Genomic DNA, 11,885 nt, shown 5'->3' with positions numbered 1-11,885 from the left:
CTAGCTGATGCTCTTCCTTGTCAAGAAAGCAAAACCTACAGCCGACTGCCAAAACCTCAAAAACAAACCGGACAGGACAAGTAGTTTTTCATTTTAGTTACTAAAGTCAGTTGAGGCAGCACACTGACTGGAATTGAAGTTGTTAAAAGGGCATCAAGCTTTCTTCACCAAATATAAATTGACTCTCTATCTTGGATGCTTTACTAAGAATTTGTGGTAATACATTTGCAAGCTTAATCAGTGGTGAATAGCTTAGATAGCCATGTTTGCACAAAATAAATAAATAAAAAAAACCCTAAAATCAGCTTACAGCTTGAACATGGGTCTGAACATTTGACCTGCTCAAGTTTTCTGCTGGTGGTATCAAATTTTTCGAGTCAAGATGATCAATACCAAGTTTAGTCACAAGTGAAATGTGTGTTGTTGTTTTTTTTTTTTTAAATTTCGTTAAGTCTGAAATACCCAAAATCTTGATTGAGTTCCATTTTGAGTCCATGCCTGTCTGGTTGTGAACTTTTCCGTTGGTAATCAACGATTCATAACCTCTGTCAGTTACAGCTTAGGAACCACCCGCACGTTGAAGAATTGTTTATAAAAAAAAAAACCTTTATTGTCATGAACAGTATTACAGTTACAGTAATTGGCATTTATACCATAACTAGACATTAGCCATCCTCAAACTGGTGGAAAGACTGACCTTTAAGAAAATCTGAAATGCAGCATAGGTAGATTGAGGGAGAAGTACGCAATTGACAACCCTGAATAATGCAACACTGACATCACTTCAGTAATTCAAAGCTAGTCATGATTCAAGTACAAAATAAACACACATACACACACACACACATACACACGCACACGTCAGTGGAACAAACAAGCAGGCTCAACCGGCATTTGACAGTTACTTCCTATAAACATATGAATGCATCTCAGGAAGCACTCCATTTGACACTGACCGTTGAACAAAGAAATGTTTCTAACATTTCATTATGCTTGTAGCACTGTAAAAAAACAAACAAACAAAACAACCTGCAATAGTAGTTTCCATAAATGAACAAATGTTGGATGGTTTTTATGAATGCAAACTGTAAACTATCCGCCATGCATTAACAGCCACTACAGCTTGTGTATGTTATGATAAATAAACCAGAATTCTCTTCTTTGACTGACGACCAAAAGCCCAAAACGACTGTGTGAACTGCTGGTTAGCTTCTCCCCCGCTATGTTTAGTTCTTAACATAAAACTATCCAGTAAACCTGTGACCACCACAAACATGTGGCTGTACAGTAAATAGGACTACTTAGCATATATGTGACGGTGACTATACTAGAGTCTATTAACAGAACAAATCAATGCCAACAACTACAGTGTCATCTGCAAGCATGGTAAAAGCTATACTAATGTGAGACCTCATACTAAATGGTTTGGAATAAAACCCTGCCAGTGGAAAATGGTGCATAAACAGTATTTGTCCCGTTTACTGTATAAATAAGTATCTATTATGTTGCTGTCAACATGAAAACAACTGTTTTCTTGAAGGCAACGATCAAGGGAAATTATTTTAATTAGCACACAAGTGCTGGGAATATTTGTCCTGTCCATCACTAGCAGCCTGGCAGTGTCTCAGACTACTCAAAAAAAAGAGTAGGGCTGCAATCAAACAATGACTTTCATTATTGATTAATATGAGATAATATTTTCATAATCAATTATGTGTTTAGAATAAAGACGATGATGTTACCTAAACCCATATTATCAATAATGCTTAATATTTGCCTTTTTCCTGACAGTCAAAAATATATATACCATGGAATCAAAAAGAAAAGCAGCAAACATTACATTTCAATTGGTATTTGCTTTGATAAACAACTTAAATGATCAATTAATGCGACTGTTTTCAATTAATTTTCTGTCAATCAACTAATTGGCTAATTAATTTGTTTCAGGGCTACTCAACAAAGCACTGCCCATCTTTCAAAGTATGTCTATCTTTATACCCATGAAAATGGCTGCGATGTTCAAGTGTCTGTCAGTAACGGAAGGCAACGTGGTTTTAGGTCCCGAGGTCCAGTTTTCTGTGAAAGAACTCTACATATTACATACACAGTACGTCTGTACGAGTGACGAGTGTTAAGCGTGACAAAACTGGAATGAAGTAATGTCATTAAATGACAACTATATATATATATATATATATATATATATATATATATAAAGAGTGGAAAGAGTGGCATTGTTTTAACTTGGACCTATAACTTTGGTACACTTAATGAAACAGGTACTGGAAAGGAAAAAAATGACAGAAGTTAACTGTAAGGGGAAAAGTAATGCCATTTTGACATTTTTACGTTACGCCCAACAGGCTCTGATATTTCCAAAACAACCCTCTGCCATGTTTGTTCGAGTCCAACAATTCCCTTCTGTCAGTCGTGTACATACCCTTTTATTAACTCAGATATGACAATAACTAGCGATGGTTTCCTCGTGCTCTGCTCCATCTTGCTCTGTGGCAGCTGTGAAAGTTGATCCTCGACCGTCAGGAAATCTGTAAATATTTTTTTGTGTGTGTCGAGTTCATTTTTCAATCAGGCCTCCATCTTTTAATTTGAAATAGAAGAACTTCTCCAAGGTGTTGGCACACTTGCAATACTCGCTGTCCGGAGGGTTGTACTCGCGACAGTTGGTGATGATTCGCTGTAGGTCAGCGATAAAAAGCTTCTTGGTCACATAGTATCTGTTCTTCAGTCTCTCTGTCATGGTCTTCAGGTCTGTGGGGACGAAAAAAAAGGAGAGAATCTGTGTGTCAATTACTCATAATTTAACTAATGAACAGCTCATAAATAAGAGGTCATCAGGAAGAGGAAAAGTTGTATCATAATCAAACGGATGCTCGCTCACCGATGGGAAAGCGGATGATCTCGTAGTAATCTGGAGCTTCTGATTTTTTCACTGGTTCCATGAAGGGCCAGGCATCAGGGTGGGTCTGTTAACATGATAACAAAAAAAAAAAAAAAGGTTTAGTTTGTCTCCATTCTTGTTTCTCTTGTGGTGAATGTGTTCCTGCGCGGTGTCAAAATGTCACTTACCTTTATCTGGGCCAGGAGGTTCTTCAGCATGTTGTATAGCACATCAGGGTCCTTCACCTCTTTCCTACAAAGCACCAGGAATGATAAATGAGGAAAAGATTGACTACGTTTAGATAAACTGCACAAAAAAAAATCCCACTCAAAAGGTTTCTAAATGAGATTTTGTACTGTAATCTGGTTCGTAGTAGATTGCACATTACTTGCGATATTAAAGGCTTGTTAATCCATGTTTACAAATGAATCCCAGTGTGAACAAACTGTGATGTAATAAAAGACATGAAGGTGTTTTAGTTTAGGCTGTTTTTTCTCCAGTTGGATTCAATTTAGCTTTTATTATATCGTACTACTTCCACACAATTCAATGTATATGAAGGTAAACAAGTGTGATTGGACTTCTGGGTTGTTGGCTTGGCTTGAGTATGCATTAAAAGTTGTTGATTTTAAACATTAACCCATTAAGAGTTATGTGCATCGGTGATAGCAGAGTGTCACTGTAGCAGAAGCAATTTTACTTCATGACGCTCCCCAGCGGTAGCATCAAAAAAAGAGGCAGATAGCAATAGGACACAGAGCCTGGTGCTCTGCTCCATCTCAACACTGGAACATCAATTTAAAAAAATATATGCAAGAGTTTACCCTTTTTCCTTGTTACTGGGTTTCCAGCCTGTCTCTCCTAGAAGAAAGAGACTTGTAAGTAATATGATAATACTGATTTTTAATTTTTTTTTTTCTCATTGTACACAAACACTTACTTATGCCTGGAATACTCTCCACAGGGATCTGCCGCACACCTTCTTTGAAGCAGGTGAGACCTGGGTATACCTTCCTGATCTGGCTCTGTTTCCTCTCAATCAGCTTCTTAATGATCTGATGTGACATTTTCAAGTTTATGCAATATTACAAACATGGAGACTATTAACAGAAAAAAAAAAAAAAAAAAAAAAAGGTCTTTGCTTTAATGATAACATCCAACAGCCTCACTTGGACCTTTTGGTTGTTCACATACCTCTTTCTGTCTTTTAATGATATGAGACAGCTCAGTGTAGGGGATTCTGGGGTTCAGCTCACACTCCATGAGAGTCGCTCCTTCGTAGTCTTTGATGTATCCGAGGTAACGACTCTTCGGCACTTTGATGTCTTTGGAAAAGCCCTGCGAGGAAAGAACGAATTACAGAAAGGTCCAGACAGAGAGAGGGGACAGGAGCAGAGATAATGTACAGGTCACGCCTGCGGTACCTGCTTCTTAAAGTAGCCGATGGCGTACTCGTCTGCGTATGTGAGGAAATAGAGGATGTTGTGTTTGATGTGGTACTCCTTCAGGTGGTTCATCAGATGGGTACCATAGCCCTTAAGACCAGAGAAAGACAATTTCAAAAATGTGTTTTTTTTTTTGTTTTTTTTTACAAAAGCCTGGCTGCAAGGATGGCAAAGGGATGATTTGGAAAAAAGTATCGTGTGGCTGTTTCATTCTTTAGCATGTGGAAGAAATTTTAAGAAAAGCTTATAAAGATACAGTATTATTTATGAGACAGGCAATCCAAATGCAGAGGGGGTGAGTTTTTACCGTATGAAAACAATGATCACTAACTGGCCATTCAGGAAAAAAAAGGTGCTAAAGAAGCTTCCACAAGTTATAGACAAACACCTCATTTATCTGAGTATATGGCAGATGATGTACCTTAACTTGCTCATTGGATGTGACGGCACAGAAGACAATCTCCGTGAAGCCCTGAGTGGGAAACATCCTAAAACAGATGCCTCCGATGACGCGGCCGTCTTTGATAAGGGCTAGGGTCTTGTGCTTCCTGTTAAAAGTTGGAGATGTCAGGATAGTGTAGAGAGATCCACGACGACCATGCGATATGAGACATATACTTACGGGTCAAACACTAGTCGTGTGATGTACTCTTTGGGCATGCGAGGTAATTGATGAGAGAAGACGTTCTGCAGGCCGACCAGCCACATCAAGATCTTCTTGTTGGACTTCTGGGAAAGAGAGTTTCCGATGACATGAAACTCTATGATGCCACGCCTCTCCTCCAGCCTGGCGGTCTCATCACGAGCAGCGTTTGGAGTCAGCAGATTTGTCTGGAAGTATAAACATAAACCGTCAGTGCTACAGTCTAAATTTATAACAAAATACGCCCCTTTAACCCTGACTGACTTACCTCTGGTCCGAGCATGGCGGCAGGGTCAGTGATTGTCATCATGACTTCATTGACCAACTCCATAGGAATGTCTCCCATCACACGGATCCGCTTGGCATCTTCCAGTGTCAGCGCCTCCGGAAGTTTACGTTTCTCTCCTGAGCAGACGGTGACATTTCTCAAGTCAAAGTGAAGTCGAAGTGAGAGGATACAGCTTACTATATCAGAACTGTCAAAAGTTTTGTTTGACACGGAGTAAAAGCCTCCTGGCTGTTGAGTTATTTGTTGTGATTTATTACTTTCACAAAGTATGAAAATCCACATTGTGTTCAATAAATAATTTGTTCCTGTTCAAGCAGCAAATACCAACAGCAGCTAAACACCGTTCTGATCCATTTGACATTTAAGTGATTTTCATAAAGCACATTAATACTGTATTTCAGTAACACATGTAGTCATGGGTGTGTCAGATGCTTTATAATAACCTTCAATGTTACACGATGCTGCTACAGACATTTGTGAGGCCTACTGTACATACTGAGAGTATCAAAGTAGCAGAGCAGTGTTCACACACCTGTGATGGGCTCTGCACCTCCGGTGTCCATGCTGCCCAGAGAGGAGCCGCTGCTCAGACCCTTGGACAGAGCGGGGGACACTGCAGCAGGACTGATCACTGCAGTGGAAAGACACCAAGATATGCTCGGTTTATTACAATACAACCGGAACTGTGACAGTAGTAAAAGACAGCAATGACACAGTATATCTATACTATGTAAATTACACACATTATAGATGCCTATCTCTGCTGCTGTCTCTTAACAAGTCACAATATCACCTCAATAAGGCCTTCGGAGTTGCACTACTAGACTCATTAGACACATATATATACTGTGTTTGCCGCGACATTTGCAAAATGCACAAATAGGGCCTAATATATTGCAAAGTAAAAGTCTTTTGAATACCATTTCATTGTGTTGTCTTATTTAATTTATTTCATTAAAAAAGTTCTTTATCCATTACCAATCTCTTGTTTCTTGTGCTCCTCTAACATGTAAATTTCTTCTTTACAGATGTTTAAAGTTAATGTTTAAAAGTTTAAGAATGCCAGTATGTTTACTGCTGTGGTCAGGTGACCTGGTTGATGATTTGAGAACAGAAGTTACTGTTTATGGCAGTTATAATGAATACAGCCCAACAGTTAAATCACAACAGGTCGTGATCTTGTATTATGGTCTGGACCCATCACACTAAACACCCGCCTCACCTGTCTGATGTCCCAGCTGTGTGCCATCGGAGGCAGGCATGGTGAAGTCAGCCTCCCAAATGGGTGAATTCTCGCCATAGATTTCCTCCTCCAACATGGACAAAAACCTGATGACATACGTGCACAAATGTAATTTACACAAGCTTTCAAACGTAAACATCAGCTAAAGCACTCTGGCTTGTCAGCAGTTTTTTTTTTTGACATTCAAGCCCAGACCCACATACGCTATTTCCGAGAACATCCGCCCTTACTTGGGGAAGTGTGTGAGGATGAGCGTGCGTTTCTCTGGTAGCAGTTTATCCTTCTCTACTCTGAATTTCTCCAGGAGCTGGCGTCGCGTCACGGTGAAGATGGACTTTAGCAAGCTGCGGCCGAACACCTGAGTGGTTTCGTAGCGCGGTAGGCTGTCGTTACTCTGGGGGACATGGCAGTAGCACAGCCACCTGGGCGTCAAAAGGAAAAACATGGCTATTATACAAACTGATAACAGTATCCAACATGTACAGGCAGGAATCAGCCTTTACATTGACAAAGAGACCTTTTAAGTCACTGTTACTGTCCTACTGCTCACTTAATGACAGTACAAGCACACACCTGGTGTAGTCCACTTTATACGCTGTCCCGTCATCTTTCTGGGTACGCTGGCGATACTGCGTTGGCGTCTCCAGCTTCCAGTAATTTAGGCACAAGAGGAACATTTTCGACAGCTCAAACATGGTCTGCCTTTCCTTTGGTGCCAGGTGGCTGAACTTGTACTGAACAAAATTCAAAACCCCCTTTGGATGGAAAGGAAACACAAGATCGAGAAAACGTGAAATGTGATGAGTTTGTCGTTTGTTTGCCTGTCACAACATTGAGAAGTGTGATTATCTAGTGCCTGTATGTGAAAGGGGGGGCCTGTTGCTCTTTCAGATCAGGACATGAGCTGCAGGTGTTTGTAGTTTCATGTTCACCTGCTCGATGTTGGGCTTTTCAAAGGGTGGACTTCCGAGGGATCCCTCTACGACTGGCTGGCTCATCTGCAGGATGCATTTCCTCAGCAGCTAAGGGGAATGGGTTAGAAATTAAGAACAATACTGATGGTTGAACAATGACATGAAGACAGACATTTTGAAGTGAGCTAAAGAAAAATCTTGCGAATAAACTCAGTTCGCATTGCTGTTCTGCCTGTTAAAGAGATGTGAGGTACACTTTGCTTACCTTGAAAAGGTAAAAGTAGACCTGTTTGGTATCAGTGTCCTCCTCTTTGTGCACAGACATGAAAAGGTTCTCAACATCCACCACCATCCCCAACAGCCTGTTAATCTCGTCCTCAGACACATTTTCCAGGTGGGACACATGATCAGCTGTAAACAAGGCATCACATACAATTAACGCACATCTAAGTCAATGTGAAGTGTCAAACATCACTGGGAAATAAGAAGTCACTGGAATACAGATTTATTAGCTACTGGGAGGAAGGCTGGGGAGTACTGGGGTGTGTGTGTGGGAGTAGTTTGTACCCAGAGCATGTCCACAGCTGCGGCACGGCTCGCTCAGGCTGGCTGCTTGCTGCTGCAGGTCCATACGAGTGGCTGTCGGTGGATTTGGGTTTTTCCATCCATTGCACTTGCATGTGTCACTAGCCTGAGAATAAACAGAATGTGCAAAACAGCAAATCAAGCGACATAAACTGCAACTCATTTGCTGTTTTTATGCGTCAATGAATGACTACACAATTATGCTAGCTGATAATAAACGCACCTTCAGAGATTTAATGTGAACAAGACAAGTAGCATGGAGGTTGTGCGGCTAGCTAGCTGCAAAAGTTAACACGAGCTCATTAAGCTACTTATTTGTTTTTTGTTTGCGGTATATTGAGTGTGCTACTCTTTGCTAAACCGCACACAATAACGCTACGGGTGCTTTGTTGTGGAGAACTTTGGCTAGCTAAGCTAGCTACCTTGCATGCGGAGAATACGCCAAGTTTCTCGAGCTTTTTCGCCCGTGGAAAAGCTCGAACTTGGGCTTTCTTCTGGCTCGCACGCTGCTGCTGGCTCAGTCCCGGTCTGGCCGGATCACTGTTCCCTGACCCGGAGCCTGTGGCGGCGGTACTGGACCCAGCTGACCCAGTCGCCTGGGCTTGGAGAAGCCGGGGTTGGAGGCCCTGCGCCGCCGCCGGGTCCGACATGTCCGCGCTACTCGACTCTTCCTCTGCTCCCGGTTAGCTCATATGATGCCTTCAAGTGCTGTCGGCAAAAATTTCACCGAAGAGGACCGCAACAGCGTTCAGAAATGGAAATCACTTTTCCAGATTTTTCCATTCAAACAGACGTAGAGGCGGCAAAACACGTAGACTACACAATGTTGATTTTACGCTGTAAGCAGACTAATCTACACAGTAACGACCCTTCAAAGCAGGAGGATAACGGCAGGATGTATCGATTACCCGCTTCAATCAACACCCCCAAATTACTCTGTTACCGTGAAAGAGGTCTCGTTACATCAGCTTAATTTTGCATATATAACCATATTCCTGAAATCACAGCACGCATTTACACTTCTTCCCGAGTTAAAAGGGTTATATTGAATATCTTCACCGGAAGTGTAAGTGTGTGCTGTTACGTCTGCCTTGATGCTTGTGAAACTGATACCGTTAGATATTATTGAGTATAAACATGTTCCCAGTGTTCGGTACTCAGTGGTCACAGCTTTTAACGACACTTTTGAGTAATATCTTGCAAGAGTTAACTAGAGAATGTAGTACACGGTGTCTAAATAAACCAATTAACACTGGGTAGAGTAGTTAATTGATGCCATGAGAGTTTGCAGTCTTGTAGATGCGCCACAGCACCATTAGAGGGCAGGAGATCCTACGACTATCAATACATAATGTTTATAGTCAATAATTAATTGGCTATAATAATTAATTATAAATCATTACCCTCTTTCAATACTGTATAAGTGATGTTGGCCAAGAAAATTTAGGTTAAATTTTGAAACCATTCATTCTTATCTTTCACTGCAATGTAGCTGTGGTTATTCTCCTGATTCATATTTTTTTATCCAATTTTACCTTGAATGTATCATCTACTTAATTTTTCTCTGTTTAAAGGACTAGTGTGTAGGATTTAGCGGCATCTAGTGGTGATGTTGCAGAACTGAATATCCCCCCAAGTATGTAAAAGGACCTACAGTGACCGGTGCAACATGGTGGGCTCCGTTGAAGAGGACCCGCTCCCTCTGTAGATATAAAGGGCTCATTCTAAGATTATTATTTTCAGGTGATTATACACTAATTGAAACATACTTATGAATATTATATTCCATTTCTGCCAATAGAGTCCCCTAAATCTTATATACTGGTCCTTTAAATCATATTTATAGTTAAAATGTCATAACTGCAGCCATTAAATAGGTAAATCTAGAACAATCCAGTCATAATACCATACTATACTATACTTCAAAATACTTTTAAAAAATGAACGAATCAGTGAGTATGGTATTAACTAATCATGTTAATTATTTGTAGTGGTCGCAGTCAAAGACTAACTCTTCATTCTTCGTGGGAATAATACAGATATTTATTCTACTAACTGATATTCTTAAGAGATAACATAAGGCTATTCGACGTCAGTAGTCATGTTAATAGGATCTGTATTAATAATGATACTTTTATTATCAATCTGAAGCACTGCACCATGGGTTCTGAACAGCCATGCAATAAATATTGTTAGAAACACCACAGTCTCTTTTTTTTATCTTTATAATTTTTTGTCAAGGTTTACTCAGAAGTGACAGCATGTCTTGTCTCTTGATAAGACATGATTCAGCACAAAACTGTCTGACCCAATGTGCTTCACAGGAGTTGGTAATTACACCATCTTCGGTTTGGGGGGGGGGGGGGGGGGGGGGGGGGGGGGGGGGGGGTCCCAGCAAAGCAATTGCATTTGAATGCAACACGCCTCGCCTGCAGTGAGAATTGTGGGTAATGTAGTTTTTGACCACAATAATTAAATAGATATTTGCAAATGTTGATCTGTCTTCACACTGGTAAAATTTGAATTTAAGTGACAAATTAATTTTATTTTACTTACTACTTATGTATATTTTGTTTAGTATTTCCTGGATTCAACTAGGATGAGATTACTACATTTTTTTTAAGCTTCTGATTGAAATTTGTGCCACCAACATTTATACAAACCTTGGCTGAACCTTCTGCACCTTCAAGTATCACAGATTGACACCAGTATTTCCATTCACATAAGCCAAGAAATGTACACTCATATAACACCTGTGTTTAGATTACCTGCTTAGGTGCAGAAAAAAATAAAGAGTAAATTATACTTTCTAGATTTTGGAGATCAAATTGTTAAGGAATACATTTTGAGTACTTGAGAAATTACCACATAGCCTTCCAGTGAACTGAATTCAGTAGATGTCATATTGGACAAGAAACTGAAACCACTTTGGTTTAAAGTCTCATGTTAAAGGACTTTAAACCAACTAGACCCTCTTGATGGAAATAGGAGATGGGAAAGAAACAACGGGAGGATTATCACGAACTGAGCAAAGGTAAGGGCAAAGCCAACTCGTGGCAAAAAAACCAAAAAAAACTGCATCTTTTTTAGACTCTAATTCAGAACCGACTCCATGTGTAAATGCTAGTTTAAATAAAGGATTATCAAAAATGACTAAACCTAACTGTTAATACTTATATATGGTGAAATGATTAAACAGGCATACAAAAAAAAGATACCTTCCCCTTGTTTATTGGTAAAATTACATTTTTTTTCTTCTTTCTCTACCCACGACCCCCACCCTCCCCATCATCCCCCCCCCCACCTCACAGCAACGGCTGCTGTGCAGGTTTCGGTTGTGCTAGTTGTTGATGCCATAACAGGATGACAACACTGTCGAAAAGCGATCCCCTCCCTGATATGAAGAGTAAAATAAAGAGAATATTAAGGAAAGGAAACTGAGGATAACATCTCAATTCACAAAAAGATGATGAGACAGAACCAGTGCATTTAATACCATAGATCTTCAGAAAGAAAAAAAAAAAAAATAGACATTAAAAAAAAAAAAAAAAATCCATCACAAAATAATTAAGGTTGACAAGACATCATGTAGAGATTGGGAAGATATTGTTTTGACAAATAACTACTGATTGATTATAAACTTGAAAAGTCTGATACAAATACAGCAATATGCTTTCGATACACAGTTGTGATTTTGGTCAAGAAAACAAGTCTTGCCTTATGTATTTGTCATTTTACATTGATGATTTCAAAAACATTACATTAATGCTAAAATTACTTATGGGTGACAATGTTAATAAAGTACTATTTACTGTATATGGTTTGGTAATATAAGATGGATGATTGTAAAACCTCAGGTAATCTAGG

General features: G+C 39.8%; 1 protein-coding gene across 1 annotated transcript; it reads right to left on the bottom strand.

Moving 5' to 3' along the window:
• Window positions 1-585: 585 nt before the first annotated feature.
• kat2a (K(lysine) acetyltransferase 2A) lies at window positions 586-9,007 on the bottom strand. The gene is made up of 18 exons (XM_042391975.1): window positions 8,441-9,007; window positions 8,001-8,124; window positions 7,699-7,844; window positions 7,452-7,541; window positions 7,093-7,274; window positions 6,750-6,941; window positions 6,499-6,605; window positions 5,809-5,907; window positions 5,256-5,392; window positions 4,967-5,175; window positions 4,766-4,892; window positions 4,324-4,434; window positions 4,094-4,237; window positions 3,840-3,954; window positions 3,724-3,760; window positions 3,088-3,151; window positions 2,900-2,984; window positions 586-2,769 (listed from the first exon to the last, which is right to left on the bottom strand). The coding sequence occupies exons 1-18, from the start codon at window positions 8,666-8,668 to the stop codon at window positions 2,576-2,578; spliced, it is 2,391 nt and encodes a 796-aa protein (XP_042247909.1). The 5' UTR covers window positions 8,669-9,007; the 3' UTR covers window positions 586-2,575.
• Window positions 9,008-11,885: the final 2,878 nt, after the last annotated feature.

Source organism: Thunnus maccoyii, chromosome 18 (assembly GCF_910596095.1).
Source record: "Thunnus maccoyii chromosome 18, fThuMac1.1, whole genome shotgun sequence".
Taxonomy (NCBI): domain Eukaryota; kingdom Metazoa; phylum Chordata; class Actinopteri; order Scombriformes; family Scombridae; genus Thunnus; species Thunnus maccoyii.
Note: the sequence above shows the minus strand (reverse complement) of the source record. Positions and strands in the feature narration are given on the sequence as shown.

What these genes read in the sequence shown, in the direction of transcription:
- kat2a (XM_042391975.1), bottom strand. Translation starts at nt 8,668, where the DNA reads ATGTCGGACCCGGCGGCGGCGCAGGGCCTCCAACCCCGGCTTCTCCAA. An exon ending in ACAGCTGGGACATCAGACAG is followed by an intron (nt 5,908 to 6,498) that starts GTGAGGCGGGTG and finishes TTTCCACTGCAG; the next exon opens with TGATCAGTCCTGCTGCAGTG. An exon ending in AGGTGCAGAGCCCATCACAG is followed by an intron (nt 5,393 to 5,808) that starts GTGTGTGAACAC and finishes CCGTCTGCTCAG; the next exon opens with GAGAGAAACGTAAACTTCCG.